The sequence below is a fragment of the Natator depressus genome, chromosome 23 (assembly GCF_965152275.1).
Source record: "Natator depressus isolate rNatDep1 chromosome 23, rNatDep2.hap1, whole genome shotgun sequence".
In the NCBI taxonomy this organism is placed as follows: Eukaryota; Metazoa; Chordata; order Testudines; family Cheloniidae; genus Natator; species Natator depressus.
In genome coordinates this window covers 7,372,374-7,397,525 of record NC_134256.1, presented here as the reverse complement: position 1 = coordinate 7,397,525, position 25,152 = coordinate 7,372,374, and the positions used below count along the sequence as shown (strand labels likewise).

Sequence of the window (25,152 nt, the reverse complement as noted above, 5' to 3'; positions counted from 1 at the left end):
CCTCCTGGCCCCCCACGCTAGGCCATGCCATCCATACACACCCCCATCCTCACTCTACACTATGCTACAGCATCCATCCATCCATCCAACCCCAGCCCTTTCTACCAACCCCACACTATGCCATGATGTCCAGCTTTCCCCCCCAGCCTGCAGCCACACACCCGCCCCACTCACCCACCTTGGCTCCCCCCCCAAACAGGGTCCACTCTTCCCCACCCGCTGTTCCATCTCATTCTTGTCTGGTTAAACTGTACTGGGAGCTCCCTGCCATGTGCCAGCCTGTCCCCAAACCACCAGGGGTGATGGCAGAGGCTCCCAGAGTCACAAGACCCCAGCAGGATCTCGCCTTGCACCCAAAAGCAAAATACCGTTCCTGTGGTTAGCAAGAAAAGCTCAGAAAATGTAACCCAAGCGTAACCGAGGTAACAATGCTGCCTAAGCCCATGGCTGTAAGGGGGAAGCTGCTCGGGATGTGACCAACGCTGCCTGAGCCCGCCAACAGCCTGAGCCCACCGAGAACCTGAGCCTATCACTGTGAGGGGGAGCTGCCTCAGCTTCACTGGGTGTTGACTCCAGGCCTTATGCTCCAGGGGGCCTGGCCAACCCCAACCCCTGGGAGCTGTGTGTGACAGGAGGGGGAGAGTGCAGCAGGGCCATCCTGCCTGCCCCCACCCCAGCAGACACACCCCAGCTGCTGGGGCTAGTATGGCCCCCTGCAAGGACTATCACTCCTGCTGCACCAGAGAAGAGCAGACCCTGTACCACTCCTGGGGATAGGGCCCCATACCAATGCCCTTGCCTCTCGGAGAGGGGAGTGTCACCCCTGTCACTTTGGGTAGGGCAGAGACACAGCGAGGGAGGCAGAGCCCAATGCCATGATGCACCTAGGACTGTGGACTGGTTTAATGCAGCCCTGATAGTTGCTCAACCAAATTCACCCCCACCAGCTGTCCCCTGCACACTAGCACCCCCTGGCCAGGAGGCGCAACCTGGAGAGCCAGGCTCGGGCCAGGGATCCTTCCCCTCCGAGTCCAGGCACTCGCACAGGGACAAGAGCTGGATCCAGAGCTAAGTCCCCAGCCGGTGTTTTTGGTGACCATCTGGTGCAGCCCCTCCATGCTAGCTGAAAGGAGCAAGAGCCCAGCTGTGGGTCAGACAGCAGAACGGGAAGTGTGGGGGCTAGGAGGGGACCAGGGGCTGGAATTAGATATGGGAAAGATTAGGAGGTTAGAGCCAAGCATGGGAAGCAGAGTTAGTTCCAGAGTGAGGGAATTAGAGGAGGGGGCAGGATTAGAGATGGGTCCTCGGGAAGCCAATTAGAAGAGGGGGCTAGGTTCATTGCGGGAGGCGGGGGGGGGGAGGAATTGGAGGAGAAAGTGGGATTAGTGCCAGAAACAGATTAGGAAAGAGGTGGGATTAGAGGAGGGGGCAGGGTTATAGCCAGGGTGAAGGGAACAGGCAGGTTTAGCTGGGGAGGACGCAGGATTAGCGCCAGAGGCAAATTAGGGAAGGATCTGAGATTACAATTGGAGAGGGATTATTTATTCGGATTGGATAAATAACACTAGAGTCCGTTTCCCCCCAGCCAGCCTGTGGAGGGGGCAACACATTCAGCAGAACACATTCGCCCGCCCAGCTCTCGGGAACCTTTCTGGTTCCTTTTATCTCTGAAGGCTAGAGGAGGAAAGAGGGGGTGGACAGGGGGCCTAGAGGACAGAGGTGCTGAGGTAGATATTTGGGGGGGTCTAGGTCAGTGGTTTTCAACCTATGGTACGCGGCTCCCTGGGGGTCTGCAGAGCATGTCTAAGATTTCCAAAGTGCTCCGCACCTCCATTTGAAATGTTTTGGGGGTCCACCAATGAAAAAAAGTTGAAAACCACTGGGCTACAGGAAAGGATGTTAGAGATCAGGGTAGGTGCTAGGGGAGGGGGTCTACAAATGGAGGGAGTGGAAGGGTCATGGTGTTTGGGAGAGTCTAGAGGGAGTGCTGGGGGCTCAGGATAGGTGTTTGGAAGGGGATAGAGGCAGGGCTGGGGGCTAGAGGAGGTATGGCGGGGGGCTAGAAGAGGGGGGATTGGAAATATTTGGGGGCTAGAGGCAGGGCTGGGGGCTAGAAGAGGGGGAATGGGAGATATTTGGGGCTGGGGACGAGGAGGGGTGGAAGGTATTTGGGTGGCAGGTGGGTAGAAGAGGAGGAGGGGATGGGGGAGCTAGAAGAGGAAAGGTGGGAGGTATTGGGGGCAGGGGGCTAGAAGAGGAAGGGGATGGGAGGTATTTGGGGGGCTGGAGGGGTGGCAGGTATTTGGGGAAGGGGGGCTAGAAGAAGGGGGATGGGAGATATTTGGGGCTAGAAGAGGAAGGAAGTGGATGATATTGGGGGTGGGGGCTAGAAAAGAGGGGAGGATGAGAGGTATTGGGGCAGGGGGCTAGAAGAGAAGGGGTGGGAGGTATTTGGGTAGCAGGTGGGTAGAAGAGGAGGGGGGGGTGAGGTATTTGGGGGCAGGAATTTGGCAGCAGGGGCTAGAAAAGGGGGAGGATGAGAGGTGTTTGGGGGTGGGGGACATTTGGGGAGAGGGGACTGGGGGGGTATTTGGGGGGAACTCAGGGCGGCCCCACCCCCTTTACCCTCTCGCGCTCCAGGCTGCTCCACGTGCTGCTCAAGAGCCGCCTCCCGGAGCCTCGGGGCCCCCTGACACCCGCCCCCGCCCTGGGAAGCTCCGCCCCCCCCCGACACAGCCAATAGGAAGAGGAGACAGAGCCCTGACCAATTCGAGCGCAAGAAGGACGCTTCCCCAGCCCCGTGTTTGGGTGGGGGGGCAGTGAGCCAGACACCCCCCTGGGGCGCAGCGGGGCTGCAGTGAGCTAGAGAGACCCCTGGGGTGCAGCGGGTGGCGGGGGCTGCAGTGACTTAGACAGCAGGGAGGGGGGTGCAGGGACACAGGGTCTGGTGGCACTTTGTGCAGCCACTGCTGTGATGAGTTGGTGAGTCTCAGCCTTCCTGCTGTCACCCACCTCGCAGCTTCCCATCTTGTCTAGGGGCCGCCCTCCCTTTACCCCCTCCGCCGGAGGAATTTATTTCCCTTATAACCACTATGTGTCCCGGACGCCTGGGTGCCATGTAGCCGTGGTTCTGTAGCGGGGCCATGCTAACAAAATAATCCCTCGCACAAGGCTCAGTCGATCCTTACTGAGGACTTTATTCTGATGACGGGGACCCTGATTTCCAACCTCCCCGGGGGGAACCTTCCCAAATGGGCTCTCTGCTGCTGAGCCACAAGACCCTCCCACTCCCCACCAGCAGGACCCGTGGGATTTTCGCAGGGCCGATAGAGGGAGAAATCCCTGGTTCCCTCCTCCAGGCACCCAGCAGAGAAGTTGCTGAAGAGGACCTGGCGGGCCTGCAGCACACCGAGAGAGAAGAAAGGTGGTGAGGCCTACAACCAAGGAGCAGAAATAAAAGCTTTCAACCTGCGGAACTCCCTGCTGCAGGAGGGCCAGATCCTCTCATCGCTTCTGGAGAAGGCCTGGGAGTGGAGCAGGAGCTCAGCTCAGCAAAAACATACGACCCTACCCAGCCCCACGTTCCCATTCTCTTTGACCCCAAAGCCCTGCTTGGCCTCAGCACCTACAATCCCCCATTGCTCCTGCACAACTCCCGTGTCCCATTCTCTGTTACCCAGAATCCCCGGGGCTTTGCCCAACCCCAGCACCCCAGTCTCTGTTTTCCAGAATTCCCTGTAGCCCCTGCCCACACCCAGAGCCCCATTGTTTATTACCCAGAATCCCCAGTGTCCCCTACCCTGCCCCATAGCTGTCGCCCGCAGGCCCCTGGGGAGCACGAGAAAGCCCATGGGCCATGCACTGCAGCTCATGCTCCTTTCCCCTGATGGGAACCAAAGCCTCCTGAAGGGAGTGGGGCTGCGGAGGCAGGATGGGATGAGTCAGAGAACAGGACACAGGGGTGGTGACAGGGAGGTAGGAATTCCCCCTCCACAAACCATCGGCAGCCAAGGCCAAACCCAGCCAGAAAAGGCCAGGGATCCCAAGGGGCGGGGATGAGCCGAGCCCCTCACACCAGGGACACGGCCCTAGGGAGCCTGTGGGGCAGGGAGCACAAGGAGGTACCTGGTAGCTGTGATTGCAGGACGGGAGGATCCCGGCTCTCTGGATTGCTCTGAGTGAAAGGGAAATGAATTGGGGTCAGCCGGAGTGGGGGGAGGTAAAATCACCCCATGATGCCGGCACTGCAGTGCCACCAGCCTCCTCCATGAGCCCCTACCCCACCCCATAGAGCAGTCCCTGGAGAAAGGGAGCCCCACCTTCCCCATAGGCAGAACCACCCCATGACAGAGTTCCAATTCACCCCATAATCATCCCCCTGAGAGAGAGTGCTGACCTGCAGATCACCCCATTATAGATCTCCTGAGCGAGAGTCCCCAGTACTGTACATCGATCCCCAAAGGGGAGCCGTACTCCTATTACAGATTGTCTCAGCCGCTCTCTATACATCCCCACGACTGAGAGAGCCCCTCACTAGAGATCCCCCACCCAAGAGATCCCCTCACTAGAGATTCCCCACCACTGAGAGATCCCCTCACTATGGATCCCCTCACTAGAGATCCCCAACACTGAGAGATTCCTTCACTATGGATCTCCAACACCAAGATCCCCTCACTAGAGATTCCCCACCACCGAGAGGTCCCCTCACTATGGGGATCCCCACGAGAGATCCCCAACACTGAGAGATCCCCTCATTATGGATCTCCAACACCAAGATCCCCTCACTAGAGATTCCCCACCACCGAGAGATCCCCTCACTGTGGATCCCCACTGAGAGAGACCCAACACTGAGAGCCCCCCACTAGAGATCCCCCAAAAGAGAGATCTGCAACACAGAGAGAGCCCCTCACTAGAGATCCCCACACTAGAGATTCCCCACCACAGAGAGATCTCCTCACTATGAATCCCCAACACTGAGAGATCCCCTCACTATGCATCTCCAACACTGAGATCCCCTCACTATGGATCTCCTCACTACAGAGCTCTCAGATTAAGATCCCCTAATAATAGATCCCAACCCTATAGATCCATGCATAAGAGATCCACTTGTGATAGATCCCCCATAGAGTCTCACCTGCCCTATCAGGTGTCCCAATCCCTTGGCCCATAACCTAGAGAGTCTGAACCCCTCTCCAAGCCCCTGCCCCAGTGAGATCTTTGCGGTCACCAAGGAGTGTGGGGTGGGGTTTGAAAGTGTCCCCCCCCCAGGGGGGCTATTCTCTCTTGCTCGCCCACCTGGCTGCCAGGCTCACTCTGCGCCCCCACCATCGGTGCCCGGCTCACCCGTTGATGTTGTACATGGTGCGCAGGGCGAGGGCTGCCCCAAAGCACTTGCTGGGGGAGCTCAAGGCCTCCACGCACCCAGCGCAGGTCCTGTGCTTCTGCCTCACTTCCCTCCTGGGGTGGGAGTGGGGTAAATGCCCCTGAGGCAGTCACATCGCCCCCCACCCCCCGAGACTACAGGCTGGGGATCCAGGCTGTGAGGCAGGGGGATCTGCTGGCCGTGGGGTTCCCTGGAGCCTGGTGGGATTCACAAGGAGATGGCCTGACACCCCAACCCGTGTACGAACTCCTGCCTCCCGTGCCTACCACCCATGCCTACTGCCCCTTGAGCATCCCTCCCTACGGCCTCCCCACTACCTCCCCTGGCTCTCTCCCCTCCCCTGCAGCTTCCCATCCCCCCAGCTCCTGCCCCTGATGCATCCCCCCTCTCTATGCTTTCTCCCCGCAGCTTGCCCCATTCCCTCCCTGGGTTAGTCACAGCTTCGCCCCTGCCAAATTATTGGGAAAGGCACCAAAGCTGGGTTTTCAGGTATTGTTTATTCGGCGGCCATCTTGGTCTGGGATAAGAACAAGGTGACCTCCATGTTGTGGCAGGTTCTTGTTCCCCTAGGCTGAGCAAAAGGCGGGAAAGTAGAAAGAGCGGGAATCTGTTGTTGCTAAGCAACCGGTTCCTATAAAGGCAGATGAGGGGAGGGGCCAGGGGCTCTGGAGCCTTTGGGGGCTCAGGTGTCCGACGCTCTCTCTCTGTGGTGTGGGACCCCCTTTCACACCGGGGACTGGCCTGCAGCAGCCACTCACTAAACAGAACTGTCGGGGGGGGGGCTGTTTGTTATTTTCTTTTGGGAAGCGCGGACTTGGTCCGATTAGTTAGTTCAGGCGTATGACCATAGACAGCGCAGCGAGGGATGGGTGGGGGGAGGGGTCTGAGATAGGGTTACACACCTGTCTTCTACACCTGTGATCCACCGTCGGTGGCCATCGCCGATCCGGATTCTGCAGCCTCTCCGTCAGCCGCACCTGAAGAAGGCAGAAGACCACCATTGCCTTCTCGAGTGTGTGTGCATAGTCCAAATCTCCAGAGTCCTTAATCCATCCCCCTCCTTTAGTAAATAAAGTGGTGTTCTGAGTTTACGTCCGTGGGGTGGTTTCTTTTGTTCCGGCTCTGATAGACGGGCTTAAGGGGGGACCCAGCGGGAGGTATACTGTAGGCTCCCCAAAGTCTTTTGGTCAGATAGGTCCCCTAAAAAATCCTTACAGACTGCTAAAATAGATGCTCCCAGTCTTCTGTAAGAAAGTGTATTGCTCTCCCCAGCTGAGCACTCTGTTTTAGCAAAAGAGTTAGTAACAGAAGGAGCGATGGCAGGGCTAGGAGCCCAGCATGGAGGCTGCTCCAGCATCACAAGCAGCGGGGCAGTGTAGTGGGACCAGGGGTAGCATGTGGAGTGGGTGGCTCCTGTCTAGAGAGGAAGAGTGGGCTGGAGGCATGGTCAAGATGGACACTCTCCTGCTGGGAGAAGCAGGGACCTATCTGCCTGGTTTGCCCTCTGCCCTGGGTCCTTGAGCTCCCCCACAGACCTGAGAGGGGGCTGCCCAAGGCTGCAGTAGGAAAGGGCGGACAAGTATCCCAGACAGTGCAGAGAGGAGCAGCCCCTGCTGCAGGGTCGGTGAAACTGAGCCAGGGAGCAGCTGGGCCCAGGGAGCTGAAAGAGATCAGGGCCTAGCTCTGGTGCAGATCTTGCAGCCCAGGCTACGCCCTGAGTGTGAGAGGATGGTCGCAGCTTGGGGTGGGTGTATCTGGTGGTTCAGAGCCTGGGTGCACATTTCATTAGGGTGTGCACCCAGGGAATTTTTTTTTTTAAAGGCGAACATTTATTGAATACTCAATCATAAAGGACATTTTTATTCATCAAACAAACTAAAGAAACTAAAACTTAATGTTTTTTAAATTAACAAGTAAACTGTACTTAAAAAATACAAACTTAAAAAATGAGACACAAAATTCCAAATTTTTCTGTAATGATAACCAGGCATATACAAAGATACAGTCAATTTTCATGATCTTTATCTTTAACCAGATAATGAGCTAACCCAAACTGACCAAAACAGATTAAGGTTTCTTCATCTTCCTGTCCTAGAGAATGAGACATCGCTCACCAGGTGTTATGGACTTAAATTCCTCAATCACATCGTTGTAATTAACTGACAAAGCCAATTCTTGTTCAATGTACAAAATCATGAGTGAGTCGAGACGCTGTTGGGACATTTTACTTCTTAGTTTGTTTTTTACATGTGCTAGTTTCGAAAAGGCTCTTTCACATGAACAGCTTGTAACAGGTAAGACTGCAAAGCATTGAATAGATTTGTAAAAGGCCTGGAACATGGAAGACCAATCTGATTCCTTTAGCGAATCAAGCCACTCTCTGGTGGTGTTCGTAGTGCTACCTTTAGGAACAGATCCGTCATAACCCCAAAGCAATCCAACTTCAGCTTCCAACTCATCCAAGGACACTTTAAATTTGTTGGCAATGATTCTCATATCGTCCCTGCCAATGTCTAAGTTCAGCAGTTTTCCCATTGCAGTCACAATTTTACAAGTCTCCCGTTCAAATCGCTGGTCAATGCTGGTAATCATTGAGTCTAGGAGAGTGGGTAAACTCTCCTGCTCCTCTTTTGTATCAAAGTGATGCTGGGACTCAAACGCATCATCAATACGAGTGGACGTTTTTCTCTTCTTAACTGGAGGAATCGATATATCATTCTCTACACACATTTTCATTGAAAATAGATTGAAAATATTCTGGGCCACTTCTCATCGCACCAAAAGAGTTACACAAGCTTTTCACCCCTGTCACTGCAGTAAGTAAGTTGAGATCTGGATAGGGATGGCTCTACCAATTTTGCCGCCCCAAGCAGTCGCCGCTGAATTGCCACCGCCACAAGCCGCTGCGGCAGGAAGAGTAGCGGAGCTGCTGCCGAATTGCTGCTGCGGGACACGGACTGCCGCCCCATTCTAAATGTCACCCCAAGTGCCTGCTTGGAAAGCTGGTGCCTGGAGCCAGCCCTGGATCTGGAGCTTGAAGAGCCTTACTCACTTTTACCACCATCTGGAGAATAGGGTGCAACATGTGAAGGGCAAAGATGAACTTGAATTAATTTAGTTCATGGATAAGGCCCCTGGCTTTTATTTTAGCATCAGCAAGGCAAGTTGTTTCGATAATCTCTTGTAAAGCTTGTAAAATGATGGAGTAGTTTTGCTTTCCAGCAGCCACTGCTTCTGCTCTGCATGCCCATCTTGTGTTTGACAGGGACTTCAAAGTCTTCAACTGGGATCCTACTTCTTGTGAAATCTTCTCCATTACTGCATGTCGCACAGGACTCCCCCCCCGAAGGCATAAAGAGTCTGAATAACATGGAAAAAAAATCAAAGACAGTTCTGTTCTGTTTACTAGCAGTGCATGCATCTTCTAGGATGAGGTTCAAACGATGCACATAGCAGTGTACATAGAGTATTTCACTGTTTCTTTCTTTACATTTCATTTGAACTCCCACAGTACATCCAGACATAGTAAACGCGCCATCAAAACAGACAGACATCACTGATGTCCAGTCAATTTTAAGAATGCCAAGGACGTCATTTAACTGGTCAAAAATAGACTGAGCATCAACTGTTAATAGTCTCTGAACAGACACAAAATGTTCAGCTGGACTATGTTTTTCATTGTTAAAATACTGCACCACAATGGACATCTGTTCATGGTGTCCACAGTCAGTTGTGTCGTTGGCAATTATTGAGACCATTTTTTCCATTTAGTGAAGACACAATCTTTTGTTGCACAACGCTGTGCAAGGCTACAATTAAATCATTTTGGATGCGATTACTCAGAGAGGTAGCATTTCAAGGAGATTGTTGCACATGCTTTGCCATTACGGGATCATATTTTTGGAGCATATTGACAAGATTTAGAAATTTTCTCAAAACTGTCAGCTTTTTCATTGTGACCCCTGAATGGTCTCCCACCTTTCACCAAAAACAGAACAATGTCAATCAGTTGCTCCATTACACTTCGGTTATGGCACCGTTCTTCTTCTTGTTTAGACAGATAATCCTGCTTGCCCTCATCCAACAATATATCAATAGGTTTCCCTTCATTAAAACTTGACCATGAAAAACAGCTCAACACATGAGATTTTGACAGTCGGTGGTTTTAAAAACATTCTTTGGCCTTATATCAGTTTCTGAATCCCTTATCAATAAATGCTTCTTTATTTATTCCCTATTTTACTTCTAGGAAACATACTCAATCTAGGCTAATAAGGACCTCTATATAATCGAAACTGGCGTTCTAATCTATTTTTTAGAATATCACAGACCGGGTCATCAGATGGAATGTTTGATGGCTTTGAATAGGAACTACACTGACCTGAACTAAGAGACAAAGTCTGTTACTGTTGGTCATTACTCAGTTTATTGCACACACTGGTACTGGTGGCGGCATTATCTTCATGTAAGTTCTTAACCGAGGAGTCCAAGGTATTTGCATTACTATCAGCACATTCATTATAATTCAGTTTGCTCCTTTTCTTATATTAACAATGAACCGATCCATATTTTAAAATTAAAAGGGGGTATCATACGACTGAATTAAAACATAAAGCCACGGGCTTGTTATGCTATTTCAGTAGAGTACGCGCAACAAAGATTACAAACACTGTAGACATTGTGCTGGGCATGCCTGACGCGGCCGCTTATATAGGTCAAAGAATTTTCTAGAATAGTAGTTGGAGGGGAAGGGGAGGACCAATGGTAATATGGTGCCGCAGTAGTGGGGACGCATGCTGTGAGCGAACACGGGCTTTCTATACATTTCTACAACATCTATATTATGCAAGTCGGCGCTTATTGCATAGTACAACATAATACAACTGCAAAACTAAGCACTTCTGATGGTATCTTCTAGACTGAGTCCCACTGGGTAGATAGAAAGATTAACCTAAATAATCTATACAGAAGCCTATGGAACCCCATAAAATTGGGTCCCTAATCCATGAACTATTGGAACTCATTTACAAAACGTTTCTTAAACATTACATTAATATATTGTCTCATACTATAGAATTAGAATTTATAATCCCTATTGCATGATGAGATATAATGTATCTTAATTAAAACTATCTTTAGATATGTTTTTTCCTCAAAAATCCAATTTAAATTTAAAAAAATCCAATATTTTTGATTTTTTTTAAAGTCATTGATTTTTATCCACCCTAACAGCTGGGCATGGTGGGGATGGGAAGGATTGGTCCCCAGCTGGAGCAAGGCAAGGGCCAGAGCACAGCGGGGCATGGGGGGGATTGGTCACCAGCTGGGGTGTGTGCGGTGCAGGAGTCAGGGCAGAGGGCTGGGGTGTGTGAGGGGGCTGCAGGAGTCAGGGCAGGGTGTGGAGGGGGCTGCAGGAGTCGGGGCAGAGGGCTGGGGTGTGTAAGGGGGTGCAGGAGTCAGGGCAGGGTGTGGGGGGGTGCAGGAGTCAGGGCAGGGTGTGGGGGTGCAAGGGGGTGCAGGAGTCAGGGCAGGGGTTGGGGGTGCAAGGGGGTGCAGGAGTCAGGGCAGGGGTTGGGGGGTGCAGGAGTCAGGGCAGAGGGCTGGGGTGTGTAAAGGGCTGCAGGAGTCAGGGCAGGGGTTGGGGGGTGCAAGAGTCAGGGCAGGGTGGGGGGTGCAGGAGTCAGGGCAGAGGGCTGAGGTGTGTAAGGGGCTGCAGGAGTCAGGGCAGGGGTTGGGGGGCACAAGAGTCAGGGCAGGGTGTGTGTGTGGGGGTGCAGGAGTCAGGGCAGGGGTTGGGGGTGCAGGAGTCAGGGCAGGGGTCGGGGGTGTGTGAGGGGGTGCAGGAGTCACAGCAGGGTGTAGGAGGGGGGTGCAGGAGTCAGGGCAGAGGGCTGGGGTGTGGGGGGTGCAGGAGTCAGGACAGGGTGTGGGGGGGTGCAGGAGTCAGGACAGAGGGCTGGGTGTGTAAGGGGCTGCAGGAGTCAGGGCAGGGTGTGGGGGGGTGCAGGAGTCAGGACAGAGGGCTGGGTGTGTGAGGGCGGTACAGGGCTGGGGAGGTGGGCTGGGGTGGCGGGGGTGCTCCCAGCCCCCTGCCCTGAGCGGTTCACAGCAGGGGGCTGGAGGGGGTATACCCCAGTTCCACCCCCTTCCCCCGCCTCTTCTCCACCTCCCCTTCCCTCTGCCCGGCACACCGCGGACCGGCGGCAGGGAGCGGAGTGCGGGCGAGTCCGCAGCGCGCTGCGGGAAGAGGCGGGAGCTCGGCTGCCGCGGAGCAGCAGCACCGAGCCCGGGCCGCAGCCCCACCAGGCTTCTGCCCCGCGGGGGCGAGCGGGGGCGGAGAAGAGGTGCCGGGGCGCCCCCTACCCCGGCCTCCCCCGCCCCTATCTCCGGCCGCCTTTTTTTTTTTTTTTTTTTTTTTTGCGCTTGGGGCGGCCCTGATTAGGGACATGGTGGAGGCACGGGGGGCAGGGCGGGTGGCACATCTCGGAGGGAGCCCAGGGCGGAGGCCCAGGGGGCAGGTGTGGGGGTGGGAGGAGCGGGGGGGGCTGGTGTCTGGGGGGGGGACGAAGGGGCGGGGCTTTGCCGGGGTCTGGGGGAGCTGGGCGGGGCGGAACCAGGCGGGCGGTTCGTGCTCCCGGCCGGGCTCTGTTCGCTGCTGCACCGAGTCCGCCGATCTCCGGGAGCCGCCTGGGACCGGCCGCCGCAGGGTGAGGCCGGGCCGGAGCCTCCGGGTCTGACTCGGGCCGGCCGGGGTGCGAGCGGGGGTGGCGCCTGGGGGCCGGCGGGGAGATCTCGGGGGAGCCGGGGGGGTGGGGGGGGCTGCTATAGGGTGGGGCTCGGGGCGGTAATTGGGAGTTCGGGGTCTGGGTGTATCGGGGATGGGGTATCTCCGGAGGGAGCTGGGTCGGGTGGCAGCTGGGGGTGGGTGTATTGGGGGTGGGTTACTCGAGGGGGCATGGGGGGTACTGGTAGGGGTATCTCTGGGGGGGTGGGTGTATTGGGGGTGGGTTCCTCGGGGGGGCATGGGTGGTGCTGGTTGTATCGGGGGGGTGCTGGCAGGGGTATCTCTGGGGGGAGGCGGGAGTGGCAGCTGGGGGGTGGGTGTATTGGGGGTGGGTTACTCGGGGGGGGGCATGGGGGGTGCTGGTAGGGGTATCTCTGGGGGGAGGGGGAAGTGGCAGCTGGGGGGTGGGTGTATTGGGGGTGGGTTACCCGGGGAGGGCATGGGGGGTGCTGGCAGGGGTATCTCTGGGGGGAGGCGGGAGTGGCAGCTGGGGGTGGGTGTATTGGGGGTGGGTTACTCGAGGGGGCATGGGGGGTGCTGGTAGGGGTATCTCTGGGGGGAGGGGAAGTGGCAGCTGGGGGGTGGGTGTATTGGGGGTGGGTTACTTGGGGGGGCATGGGGGGTGCTGGTAGGGGTATCTCTGGGGGGAGGGGAAGTGGCAGCTGGGGGGTGGGTGTATTGGGGGTGGGTTACCCGGGGAGGGCATGGGGGGTGCTGGCAGGGGTATCTCTGGGGGGAGGGGGGAGTGGCGGCTGGGGGGTTGGTGTATCAAGATAGTTGCCCGTAGGGGTTAATTCTGCGGGGAGGGCAGGGGTGGGTGGCAGCCGGGGGCCTGCCCTTCCGAAGCAGGTCTGTGGTAGGGATGTAAAAGTTTAACTGGTAAGCATCAGTCTAACCGTTAAACTCTGCTGCTGGCCAGAGCCCAGGACGCTGCTGCTGTCCAAGGGGCAGCAGCCGGGACCCCTGGGTCCAGCATCCCCAGGCACGGGCGCTAGGGCCCCACGTAAAATGTGGGGGTGTTGCAGCACGCCCTGCACCGCTAGTTCCCCGGTTAAACATGTAACCGATAAAATTGTAATCGGTTGCACGGTTACTTTTTTTAACTGCTGTTTACATCCCGAGTCTGTGGAAGGCATTGCTCTAGCACGGCACTTGTGCTGCCAGCTCACATGTTGCTGCCTTTGCCCCCAGGAGCCTGCCATGAAGGTGCCAGTCAGCGTGATCCGCCTGCCCCGTGGGCCGGATGGCACAAGCCGTGGCTTTGACCCCAACTCCCCTCGGTACCAGGCTCTGAGCCCCATCAGCATCTCCACTGTGGGCTGTGGGAACAAGGCGGATCTGGAGCGGGAGCAGCAGGGCCGCGTGGCTCTGCGGGAGCGGTACCTGCGCAGCCTGTTTGCCATGGTTGGCCGCACCATCCACTTCACAATGTACGAGAGAGTCAATGTCTCGGCCTGCTTCGACGCCTCAGACATAGACATCTTGAACTTCCAGGTGTCCGACCTGCAGACCCCGCTGGGCGTGCACAGGGAGGCACTGCTCCGCTGCTCGGACATCATCTCCTACACCTTCGAGCTGTGACTGCCACGGGCACCCTGCCCCCCACCTGTCCTGCTTTCTAATAAAAACGCACTCGGGTACAGCTTGCAGAGTTCTTTCTTCGCCTTTCAGAGTGGAGGTGAATTTTCAGGCCCCAGCATCATAGCTGGAAAGTGGTGCTTCCCCTCCACCCATTTGTGCTGCTCTGGAGATGGCCCTGAATTGGAGTGGAAATGAGCTTGGGGGTGCATGGAGCTGCATCCATTTGGCACAACTCATCTCTGTTTCTTTTATCTGCTAGTTATGGAAACAAGATATCCCATTCCCTTGGCTAATCTGCTTGGCCCCACTGAATAGAACCCCTAAAAGTTTCCATCACTTTGGAGCACAGAGGCCAAAATGATCATTCTGCAAATAACTCATGATCACCAAATCTGCTCACTGAAGGTTACCAGTCTGGGTGGCTCAGTGAGCACCTGGCATCCTTGTTGTTGGCTGTGAGTAACTATGAGCACCTATTCAAATAGGGGAAGAAACCTGAGGAGCCTTGTCTATCACTGCTGCACCCCTCCCTTCTGTCTAGACACCCGACCCAGTGTGGGATCCATGAATATCAGAGGAGGGATGGATATTGTGGAAGTAAAACCAAAGTCTCCCTGTTTCTGCCTGCTGTAAGCTTTGAACTGCCAGCCCCTTGGGCCTGTGTAGAACATAGTGTGGGGCAAGGTGCAGAGCAGAGCTGGGATGTACAGAGGTGAGGCCTGTGCCACTGTGACGGCCCAGGCAGTGTTAGAAGATGTCAGCCCTTGTGGACTGTGATTGAGGTGAGGCTGAAAAGTAATAGGCTGAAGCGGAGCACATAATAATCTCAGATGAATGTGAGCCAGGAGCAAGGTCTCAGGCTGTGCTCTGGTCTCCCGGGCAAGCTGGTAGAAATCTGCAGAGCACCATTGGGCATGGACAGAGGGGTAGCCCCCTAGATGCAGTAGGATTTTCCAGCTCCAATTTCTTTCAGATTGTAGTTAATATCTGATCTCCCTGGTTCCTTCTGGCCAGTTCAGAAGGGCAAGAGGACCCCACCGGCTTGCAGGGGGAGGCTGTAGGTTCTTGTGGCTGCATGGATTATTGGCCTGGTGGGACAGAGAGCGGTTGAGCTTAGCCGTTTGAGATGAAACTTGGCAAGCTAATGTGCTCTGTGAATTGGCATCAGTGGAGCAGGGATTTCAACTCTCTGCTCTGGAACCTGCCATGGGGCTCACTCCTGTGACCTGGAAATGAGCTAATTGGCCAAGGTTTTCGGTAGTGACTAATGGTTCGATTTGCACTCCTTAGGAATCCAGTGGGAGATGTCTTAGATAGACCTGATTTTCAGAACCTGCAGAGGACTCTGAAGATCAGGCCCCTTAAGGTAACTTAGATTGAAAATCAGGCCCCTACTTATGCATCCCAGAGTCACATTAGTTTTTTTGGCCACAGCATCAGTCTGGGAGTTCATGTTCCACCGATTATCCCTCCCCCACAAAAAAAACACTTTCAGAGTTACAGCTTCCCAGGCTGGGGGACTATCCTGTAGGTAGGGCCTGCATTCTTTGTTCCTAGGTGTACACTGAGCTGCATTAAAACACAGTGTTTCCTTGCACCCAGTTTATCAAGCAATCCAGGTTGCTCTGAATCAGCAACCTGTCCTCTTCATTTACCACTCCCCCAATTTTTGTGTCATCTGCAAACTTTTTCAGTGATGATTTGTTTTGTTCCCTCTTCCTCTTTAACATTTTTATTAATGACCTGGGCCAAGCAGCAAGCCGTGCCCCCTGAAACACAAGGATTTTTAATACAGGCAGCATGAGACCCAGCATGTGTCACTCTACTTGAAGTCTCCCATGATCAGTGTTTTCCCTACATTTTTCAGATAGGTGTGTAAGGAGCCAGTCAGCTTGTTCCCTAGTGTGTGGTGGGCTGTTGCAGACACCAACTAATACCCCATCTTGTGCTTTATCTGCTAGACATTGAGCCGTAAGCATTCACCATCACTTTCTTCTGTTATCAATGTCTCAAACAGCTAATTCCCTTTTTGACATCAAGCTCCCCTCCCCTTTTGCCCATTTTAGTCCTCCTACTAAATAGATTATAACCATTGGTTTGTAACATCCTAAGCATGCAGATCATTCCAGCAGGTTTCACTAATACCAACCAGATCAAATTAGCAGGAGTGTTATAAGCAACACACAAGAAGTAATTCTTCTGCTCTACTCTGCTGCTTAGGCCTCAACTAGAGTATTGTGTCCAGTTCTAGGTGCCACATTTCAGGAAAGATGTGGACAAACTGGAGAAAGTCCAGAGAAGAGCAACAAACTGATCCGAGGTCTAGAACAGTGGTTTTCAACCAGGGATACGTGTACTCCTGGGGTACTCAGAGGTTTTTCCAGGGGGTACAGCAACTCATCTAGCTATCATCTACCCTGGCCTATACTTTAAGAATGTAAGGTATATGTTTATCATTTCACTAGTTATAGAGGTATAAAAGAATCAAAATCACTGTCTGCCGGTGTAAGGGCATTCTCTCACTGGGACAGTCTGAGGCCCTGTTCTTACTTTAACAACAGGCTATATAAAAAGCACTAGCAAAGTCAGCACACCCTAAAATTTCAGACAATGACTTGTTCATACTTTCTATATACTATACACTGAAATGTACAATATGTATATTCCAATTGATATTATATGGTAAAAATGAGAAAGTAAGCCATTTTTCAGTAATTGTGTGGTGACACTTCTGTATTTCTATGTCTGATTTTGTAAGCAAGTAGTTTTTAAGTGAGGTGAAACTTGGGGGTACACAGGACAAATCAGACACCTGAAAGGGATACAGTAGTCTAGAAAGGTTTTGAGCCACCAGTCTAAAAAACATGACCTATGTGGGAAGATTGAAAAAACTGGGTTTCTTTAGTCTGGAGAAGAAAGAGGGGACATAACGTTTTTCAAGTACATAAAAGGTTGTTACAAAAAGGAGGGAGAAAAATTGTTCTTGTTAACCTCTGAGGACAGGAGTAGAAGCCATAGCTTTAAATTGAAGCAAGGGCAGTTTAGGTTGGACATTAGGGAAAACTTCCTGTCAGGATAGTTAAGCACTGGAATAAATTACCGACTGAGGTTGTGGAATCTCCGTCATTGGAGATTTTTAAGAACAGGTTAGACGAACACCTGTCAGGGATGGTCTAGATAATACTTTGTCCTGCCAGGAGTGCAGGGGACTGGACTAGATGACCTCTCAATGTCCCTTCCAGTCCTAGGATTCTATGAATTGCAATTCTTCTTGGTTTGTTATCCAGCCTCCTCGCAGTGGTGCAGTGGCATTTAAAGAGCTAGGTAATGGCATGCTGCAGGTACCAGAGTAGGCACTTGGTTTGGATTCCCACCCGTACGTGTACATAAGTTGTTCTGGTTTAACACTTCCATCAGTTTAAACCCTACTTACAGCAGGTGAGCTTGCACCTGCCATGTACAGGTTTAGTAGCCACAAGTCCATACCCAACTGGAACAGAACCTTTCCAGAGAAAAGGCCCAGGCTAGTGCATGGAGACCTCATAGCCCCGTGCTAGGATACAGATATTTAGGCCTGTCTGCAAAGGCCTATACCAGGGGTCAGCAACCTTTCAGAAATGGTGTGCCGAGTCTTCATTTATTCACTACAATTTAAGGTTTCGCATGCCAGTAATAAGAATCCATGCAATCCATGCTGAGTTGTGCCCCCTCTTGGCCCTGTCTGCACCCCTCACTGCCCCAGGCTGGGGCCAGAGGGCCACAGCTGGGGGTGGCTGCAGAGTCCCAGGCCGAGGCCAGGAGCAGAGCCCCAGGATGGCAGCAGAGCGCCCACCCCCCGCCCAGACCAGTGGCCAGGACTGGCAGTGGGGCTGGCAGACAGAACCCCAGCTGGCAGGGGGCCGGTACATCAGGCCAGCATTGGAGTCCCCCCGGACCAATGGCTGGGACCTGGGCCCAGCAGCAGGCTGAGGGAGCCAGCGGACAGAACCCCAGGTGGCAGTGGGCCGGCACCTCAGGCCAGCTGCGGAGCCCCTGGGACCAGTGGCTGGGACCTGGGGCCAGCAGTGGGCCGAGCAGGGCCGGTGGACGGAACCCCGGCTAGCAGGGGCCAGCGGCGGAGCCCCCAGGACTGGTGGCCAGGACCCAGGCAGCGTGAGGGCCACTGAAAATCAGCTCGTGTACTGCCTTTGGCACGCGTGCCACAGGTTGCCTACCCCAGCCTATACTTTAAGAATGTAGGTATATGTTTATCATTTCGCTAGTTACAGGGGTATAAAAGAAAGAATCAAAATCCCTGTCTGCCTGTGTAAGGGCCTTCTCTCACTGGGACAGTCTGAGGCCCTGTGCTTAAGGTAAGGCCTTTGGTTAAGCTGCAGAGGCAGCCATAAGCTGGGAAGTGTATGGTGTCATGCTCGCATTCCAAACTGGTCATACTGAAATAAGGCAATCTGGGGCTGTTAGAAAGGTGATCCGATCTATCGCCTCCAGATAAAGGGAAGAGTCTAGAATATGTAAAAGGAAATTTAGTTTGATAATTTTCTGTTTGGTAGGAAGTCACTTATCAATAGACATAGTTAGGAAACCCTTATGTCTTTATAGATGTAGTTGTGAAATCCTCACTTCTGATTTGTTTTGTCATCGTTCCTACTTTGCTATTGTTTATTTACATGGTCTGTGTCTGGTTCTGTGATTGTTTGTCTGCAGTATAATTAATTTTGCTGGGTGCAAACTAATTAAGGTGGTGGGATATAGCTGGTTAGCTAATCATGTTACGATATATTAAGATTGGTTAAGGTATAACTGAGACTATTACTGTATAAATTAGGGGCAAACAGGAAGTAAGTTGGGATTCGAAAATAAGGAAAAAGGAACTTGGATTTAAGCTTGCTGGAAGTTCACCCCAATAAACATCAAATTGTTTGCACCTTCGGACTTTGGGTATTAGTGCTCTCTATTGATGCGAGAAGGACTAGGGGAATGGGAGGGTGAAGGAATAAGCCCTCTAACATGCTGGAAGGAGCCTCCCCTCTCAGCACACTAGGCATACCCTAAGAGCACCCACTAGCCCATCGAGCAGAGAGGGCCTAGGGGTGGAGGAATCTGACCTTTCCTTTGGAAAGCCACAGCCTAAGCCATCCTGCGTCCTCCAAGCCTTATTCCTTCTGCTGCCTGCAGGGGCAGGCCACAGCCATTCCAAGGGGAAGGGCATGGCTTACAGCTACTGCCCCCTAACCCCCATTTCCAGGGTGGGAGCTGGTTACCTTACACTGCAGACCCACTCCCCTTCTCACAAAGTCAAACTGCTCAGCTCCACCCCTGCCCTGTCACAGGAAAGCTCGGCAGTTACCCTCGGTGCAGGTCCTTGCAGAGACTGATCTGAGGCCTCGTCCTATATGTTCAGTTTAAGGCTCCTGCAAGGGCTAAGGAGGATTTTTTATTATTATCCGATACTAGCATCTTAAAAACAGAACAGCAATGTACAGCTTTGCTACACAGCAGGGCTGGTGGGGCCTGCTGAGCCGACCACACCACAGGGGGCAGAGACCAGGGCTGCGCTGGGACTCACGCTCTAATGGCGGTAGTGAGGGCTTCTCGACCGGGAGCGGGAACGCCTGCAAAGGGAGAAGACAAGCTGGTTAAAGCAAGGAGGGGAATGTGCAGCGGGGGCCGGCGCTGCCCCCCTTCCTATAGGGGGCAGCAGAGCTACATCAACCTCTCTGGTCCATGAAAAAGCCTGACGCGGGACTCCCTGCGTTTGACTCCCTCCCGTCCGCTGAACCCAGAGGTGACAAGCGGGCCCCAGCCGCACACAGGGACTGGGCCACTCGATTCTCCCACCCATGCAGGACGACTCTGCACAGGGCAGCCAAGCTGTCATGGACACAGCTGGCTGAGTGCACCCGAGCCTGCCCTCAGCACAGCCAGCCTTGCCCTCCCCTGCTGCAGGGCCAGGACACCCCCCGCCTTGGCATGCAGGTGAACAGCCAAGGGTGTGAGCAGGACCTGCAGCGTATTAGGTGGCGACTGGAGGAGCCCGCGGAGTGCCAGGGGCCAGACTAGGGGCGCGAGCGGGGCCAGCAGGGCACGCCAGGTCTATGAAGACATGGGGACGGGGTCCTGAGTGACGTGTGTTCCCTGTGCCCACCCGCCCCAAGGCTCAGGACTGGCTGCCCTCACAGCTCCCCCATGGGCACAGCTGGGAGCTGCAGGCAGCTGGTTACCCCATCCCAGACAAGGGGAGATTGAACATACCTCCTGGAGGAACCATATTCCCGACCTGCAAAGAAAAAGCAAGGGTTACAAGTTGGAGATGAAGCCTCTGTACTGGCGGACAGGGGTTTAGGAGATGCAGCTGCCCTGTAGGCACAGTCCAGAGCAGCCAGGTTACCCCTCTCCTGACCGCTGAGCTAAAGTGGGACAGCCCTTTCCAGCAGCTTTAGGCTGGGGGAGGCATCTCTCAAAACTTGTGCTGATTTATTGTGAACTAAGTGAGAAATGCAGGGGATTCAGCCAGCGGCGCTGGGGAAAGGACGTACTGCACAGTACCAACCTGACCCTGCAGGAGGGGAGGGTAACCTGACTCACACCGTCCCACTGATACCTGTGCGATCACTGGCGAGCGCCAAGGTGAACAACATGCAAGTGTCTGCAGCACGGCGGGCTATGGCGGCAGTTTCATTCCCTTAGCAGTGTAAAGGTCTGTCACTCAACACCACAACCGGTTCTGTGTGAACACCAAAGCCTCACGCACTGGCTGGCTACATAACGTAAGGACTGGGAAAAAACGGTTACTAACCTTCTCATAACTGTTGTTCTTTGAGATGTGTTGCTCATGTCGATTCCAATTAGGTGTGCGCACACTGCATGCATGGCAGCCAGATTTCCCCCCAGCAGTATCCATCGGGTTGGCCTGGACGCCTTCACGGCGCTCAATATAGGGCTATACCGACCCACCATCCCCTCAGTTCCTTTTTGCCAGCTACTCCGACAGAGGGGTAGGAGGGTGGGTATTGTAATGAACATGAGCAACACATCTCGAAGAACAATAGTTACAAGAAGGTTAGTAACATTTTTCTTCAAGTGATTGCTCATGTCAATTCCAATTAGGTGACTCCTATCCTTAACTTTTGGAGGCAGGGTCGGAGGTCAAAGGTTCGCTGACTGCAGCCTTTGGTAGAGCAGCGCTTCATTGTCTCTGGCCTGTTGGGTAATTGTATAATGCAAAGTGAAAGTGTGTACTGATGACCAGGTCGCTGCTCTACATATTTCCTGGGTTGGAACATGTGCCAGGAACACCGCTGACGAGGCCTGTGCCCTGGTGGAGTGTGCTGTAAGCAAAGGGGCAGGTACCTTTGCCAGGCCATAGCACTCCTGGATGCATGGACGTGATCCACGACAAGATCTTCTGGGAGAAGACTGGAAGCCCATTCATTCTGTCCGCTACGGCAACAGATGAATGGACTTCTGGAACGGTTTCATTCATTCAATGTAAAATGCCAATGTCCAGCGAGTGAAGTTTCTGCTTCCAGCTGCTTGAGTGCGGCTTAGGATAGAAAACTGGGAGAAAGATGTCCTGGTTGACGTGAAACTGGGAGACAACCTTGGGAGGGAAAGCCAGATGTGGCCTGAGCTGAACTTTGTCCTTACAAAACACAGTGTAAGGAGGCTCTGATGTTGAGGCCTTAAGTTCAGACACCCTCCTGGCTGTTATTGCTATCTGAAACGTCACCTTGTATGAGAGGTACAGCAGAGAACATGTCGCCAGCTATTCAAAAGGTGGCCCCATTAGTCTGGAAAGGACCAGACTGAGGTCCCAGGCCGGGACTGGCTGTCAGATGTGTGGATATAGCCTGTTGAGTCCTTTCAGGAAACGACTGACCATGGGGTTGGCAAAGATCGACTGGCCCTCTGCACCTGGATGGAAGGCAGAAATGACAGCCAAGTGAATCTTTACTGATGACATGGATAGCCCCTATTGTTTGAGGTGGAGCAGATAGTCCAGGATGAGGGGAATGGACATGAGTGTTGCACCGACCAGATTGAAAATTTCTTTCACTTGGCCAGGTAGGTAGCCCTCGTGGAAGGTTTCCTACTGCCGAGGACTTGTCTGACCAGGTCCGAACAAGCGAGCTCCACTGGGTTTAGCCATGGAGCTTCCACATCGTGAGATGCAGCGATTCAAGGTTCGGGTGCTGGAGACAGCCATGATCCTGAGTTATCAAATCCAGGAAGAGTGGCAAGGTGATTGGGGCTTCCACAGACATTTCCAGGAGAGATGTGCATCAGTGTTGACGGGGCCAGGCTGGAGCTATCAAATGTCACTGAGGCCCCGTCCCTCCGAACTTTGAGGAGCATCTTGTGAACAAGAGGGATGGGAGGGAACGCATACAAGGAGGTGGCCCTCTCAGGAAAGAAAGAACGTGTCTGCGATGGAGCCCAGGCTGTGGTTCAGGAAGGAGCAGAACTGCTGATATTTCTTGTTGCATCATGTGGCGAACAGGTCTATCCGGGGAAACCCCCACTGTTGAAAGATGGAGTGTGCAACATCCAGGCGCAAGGATCACTTGTGGCCATGGAACGACCTGCTGAGATAGTCTGCCAACTCGTTCTGTACTCCAGGGAGGTACAATGCTTCCAGCTGTATCGAATGAGTTTTGCAGAAGTCTTACAGCTTGAGGGCTTCCTGGCAAAGGGGAGAGGAGCGTGCACCCCCATGTGTTTATATAAAACATCGCTGTGGTGTTGTCCATCATAACTGATACACATTTCCCTTCCAGATAAACTTGGAATGTCTGGCATGCTAGGCGGACCACTCTCAGCTCTCTGACGTTGATGTGGAGAGCGAGCTCTGCCTAAGACCAGAGACCTTGTGTCCTGAGGTCTCGCAGATGTGCACCCCACCCCAAGGCTGACACATCTGTCACCAGCAAGAGGGATGGCTGAGGCCTGGTGAAGGGAACCCCCACACATACCACCTGTGGGTCGAACCACCACAGGAGGGAGTCAAGGGCTGGATGAGGCAGGGTGACGATCTTGTCCAGATTGTGCTGAACCAACCGATATACCGAGGCCAGCCACGATTGGAGCGACCGGAGTCTGAGCCTGCTGTACCCCACATAGGTACAAGCGGTCATGTGTCCCAGAAGCTTTAGGCAATTCCTTGCAGTTGTGGTAGGGAACTACCTGAGATTTCAAATAATGTTGCCCAGGGCCTGGAACCGCGATTCCGGGAGGTATGCCCTGGCCTGCATGGAGTCCAATACTGTCCCTATGAACTCTATTCACTGGACTGGGGACAGAGTTGACTTTCGCACATTCAGAAGAAGGCCCAGTTCGTCGAAAGTTGCGGTTATGAACCCAACTTGGGCCTCCACTTGCTCTCTGGAGCAGCCCTTGATCAGACAGTCGTTGAGGTATGGAAACACCTGTACTTGTCACCTGTGCAGGAACGTGGCCACAACGGTCATGCATTTGGTAAACACTCAAGGCACCACTGAGAGGCCAAACAGGAGGACTGTGAAATGGTAGTGATTGTGGCTCACCACAAACCTGAGGTACCTTTTGTGGGACGATGTGATTGAGATGTGAAAGTACACGTCCTTCAAGTTGAGGGTGGCATACCAGTCCCCTGGATCCAATGAAGGAATAATGGAGAGCATGCGAAACTTCAGTTTTTTCCATGAACCTGTTAAGCTCTCGCAGGTCTAGGATGGTCCTGAGGCCGCCTTTGGCTTTTGGTATTAGGAAATACCAGGAATAGAAGCCCTTGCCCTTCAGCTCCTGAGGAACCTCTTCTACTGCCCCCAGCGATAGGAGCGAATGCACCTCCTGTATGAGGAGTTGCTTGCAGGAAGGGTCCCTGAAGAGGGACGGGGAAGGGGGGTGGAAGGGCCAAGAATTGGAGGGAGTATCCCCCTTCTATCGTGCAGAGCCCCCAGCAGTCCGATGTAATATGGGTCCATGCAGGGTAGAAAGGGGACAATCTGCTCAAGAAGGTAAGGAGGGGTGGATCCAGTGTTCGTGCTGGTGCGCCGTCCTCGAGCGCGCCTTCAAAAGGTCTGCTTCTGGCCTGAAGACTGCTTCGACTGGCCATAGCCCTGGTGTGAGGAAGGGTGGGGCCTCTTCCCATCATTCCTATTCCTCCGCCAAGAGCCATCCCATCCGTTCTGTGGCTGGCAGAACCACAGCGGAGGTTGCAGCCTGAAATGTTTCTGCTGTGTAGCGGGGGTATGCAGGCCAAGGGATTTGAGTGTGGCCCTCGAGTCCTTCAGGCTATGGAGCCTTGTGTCTGTCTTTTCTGAAAAGAGGGCCGAGCCTTCAAAGGGGAGGTCCTGGATGGTCTGCTGGACCTCACAGGGGAGGCCAGAGACTTGCAGCCAGGAGCTCCTCATCATGGCTACCCCCCTTGCATCGTGCGGGTGGCTCCAGCGATGAGCTTGCCCTCCTCAACCAACACAGACAACTCTGCGCGGAAGTCCTGTGGCAGCAGCTCCTCAAATTTGGCCATCACGCCGCAGGTGTGGTAGCTGTATCTACTGATGACGTCCTGTTGATTTGAAATGCGGAGCTGCAACCCCCCCATCGAATAGACCTTCCTGACAAATAGATCTAATTTCTTCACCTTCCGTTTTTTTGGGGAGGGTTAGCCGCGTCCCCTACCAGGGAATCTGGTGGAGGGGACGTATAAAAGGTGCTCATATCCCTTTGAGGGAACAAAGTATCTCTGCTCATTCCTCTTCGCCGTGGGAGGCAATGAGGCCGGGGTCTGCCACAAGATTTTAGTGGCCTCACTGATAGTTTTAATAAGTGGCAGGGCAATGCAGGAGGGCCCGGAGGGGGCAAGAAAGTTGACCATAGGGTCCGCGTCCTCTACTACCTCCTCCGCCTGGATCCCTAGGTTCTGTGCCACCCCCCCTAAGCAGTTGTTGCAAGACCCTGCTGTCTTCCAGGGCTGGGGCTGTTGACGTGCGCATCACTGCCTAATCCGGTGAGAACGAAGACAAAAAAGCCTGTCTGGCAGTGGGTCGTGCTCCCTGCCCTCGGCGCCAAGGGGGTCTTGTGGCATCCGGTGTCCTGGTGCAGTCCCCGATGGCCACAACAGGTGGTGCCATGGAAGTCGGTGCTGTGGATGCCGGTGCCACATATACCGTAGCCACCGACATTGGAGCCATGGCAGCTGACTGCAGTGGTCGCTACAGCCAATGCCCCCAGTGCCGACAGCATCGATGATGGCACAACTGATGCCGAGGCCACCGATGATGACCTGGAATGCGACCTCTGGCTCTGTCCCCGGCTCTGATGGAACACCCAGGGACTCCAGAATAGCCACTGGAGCGGAGCCTGCCATTGACCTGGCCATGGTGGCGGGTAGGGCTGCCGATGGCGCCAGGATCTTCTGCTCCTG

General features: G+C 53.8%; 2 protein-coding genes across 4 annotated transcripts in view; one reads left to right on the top strand and one right to left on the bottom strand.

Annotated features, from left to right (window-relative positions):
* Window positions 1-11,994: 11,994 nt before the first annotated feature.
* GEMIN7 (gem nuclear organelle associated protein 7) lies at window positions 11,995-18,645 on the top strand. 2 transcript variants are annotated; one of them, XM_074937706.1, is made up of 2 exons: window positions 11,995-12,090; window positions 13,359-18,645. In XM_074937706.1, the coding sequence occupies exon 2, from the start codon at window positions 13,368-13,370 to the stop codon at window positions 13,746-13,748; it is 381 nt and encodes a 126-aa protein (XP_074793807.1). In that variant the 5' UTR covers window positions 11,995-12,090; window positions 13,359-13,367; the 3' UTR covers window positions 13,749-18,645. The 2 variants fall into 2 exon arrangements, with proteins under 2 accessions (XP_074793807.1, XP_074793808.1); XM_074937707.1 differs by having other exon boundaries at window positions 12,038-12,135.
* Window positions 18,646-19,170: 525 nt separating this feature from the next.
* CLASRP (CLK4 associating serine/arginine rich protein) overlaps window positions 19,171-25,152 on the bottom strand; it is a 40,541-nt gene continuing 34,559 nt past the window's right edge. For both annotated transcript variants that reach the window (XM_074937702.1, XM_074937703.1), the window contains exons 22-23: window positions 20,001-20,025; window positions 19,171-19,360 (exon numbers count right to left, since the gene is read on the bottom strand). In XM_074937702.1, the coding sequence (XP_074793803.1) occupies window positions 19,318-19,360; window positions 20,001-20,025 (68 nt within the window). In that variant the 3' untranslated portion in view covers window positions 19,171-19,317. The remainder of the gene's footprint in view (window positions 19,361-20,000; window positions 20,026-25,152) is intronic.

Excerpts from the sequence above, each read along its gene's own strand:
- GEMIN7 (XM_074937706.1), top strand. The coding sequence starts at position 13,368 with ATGAAGGTGCCAGTCAGCGTGATCCGCCTGCCCCGTGGGCCGGATGGC.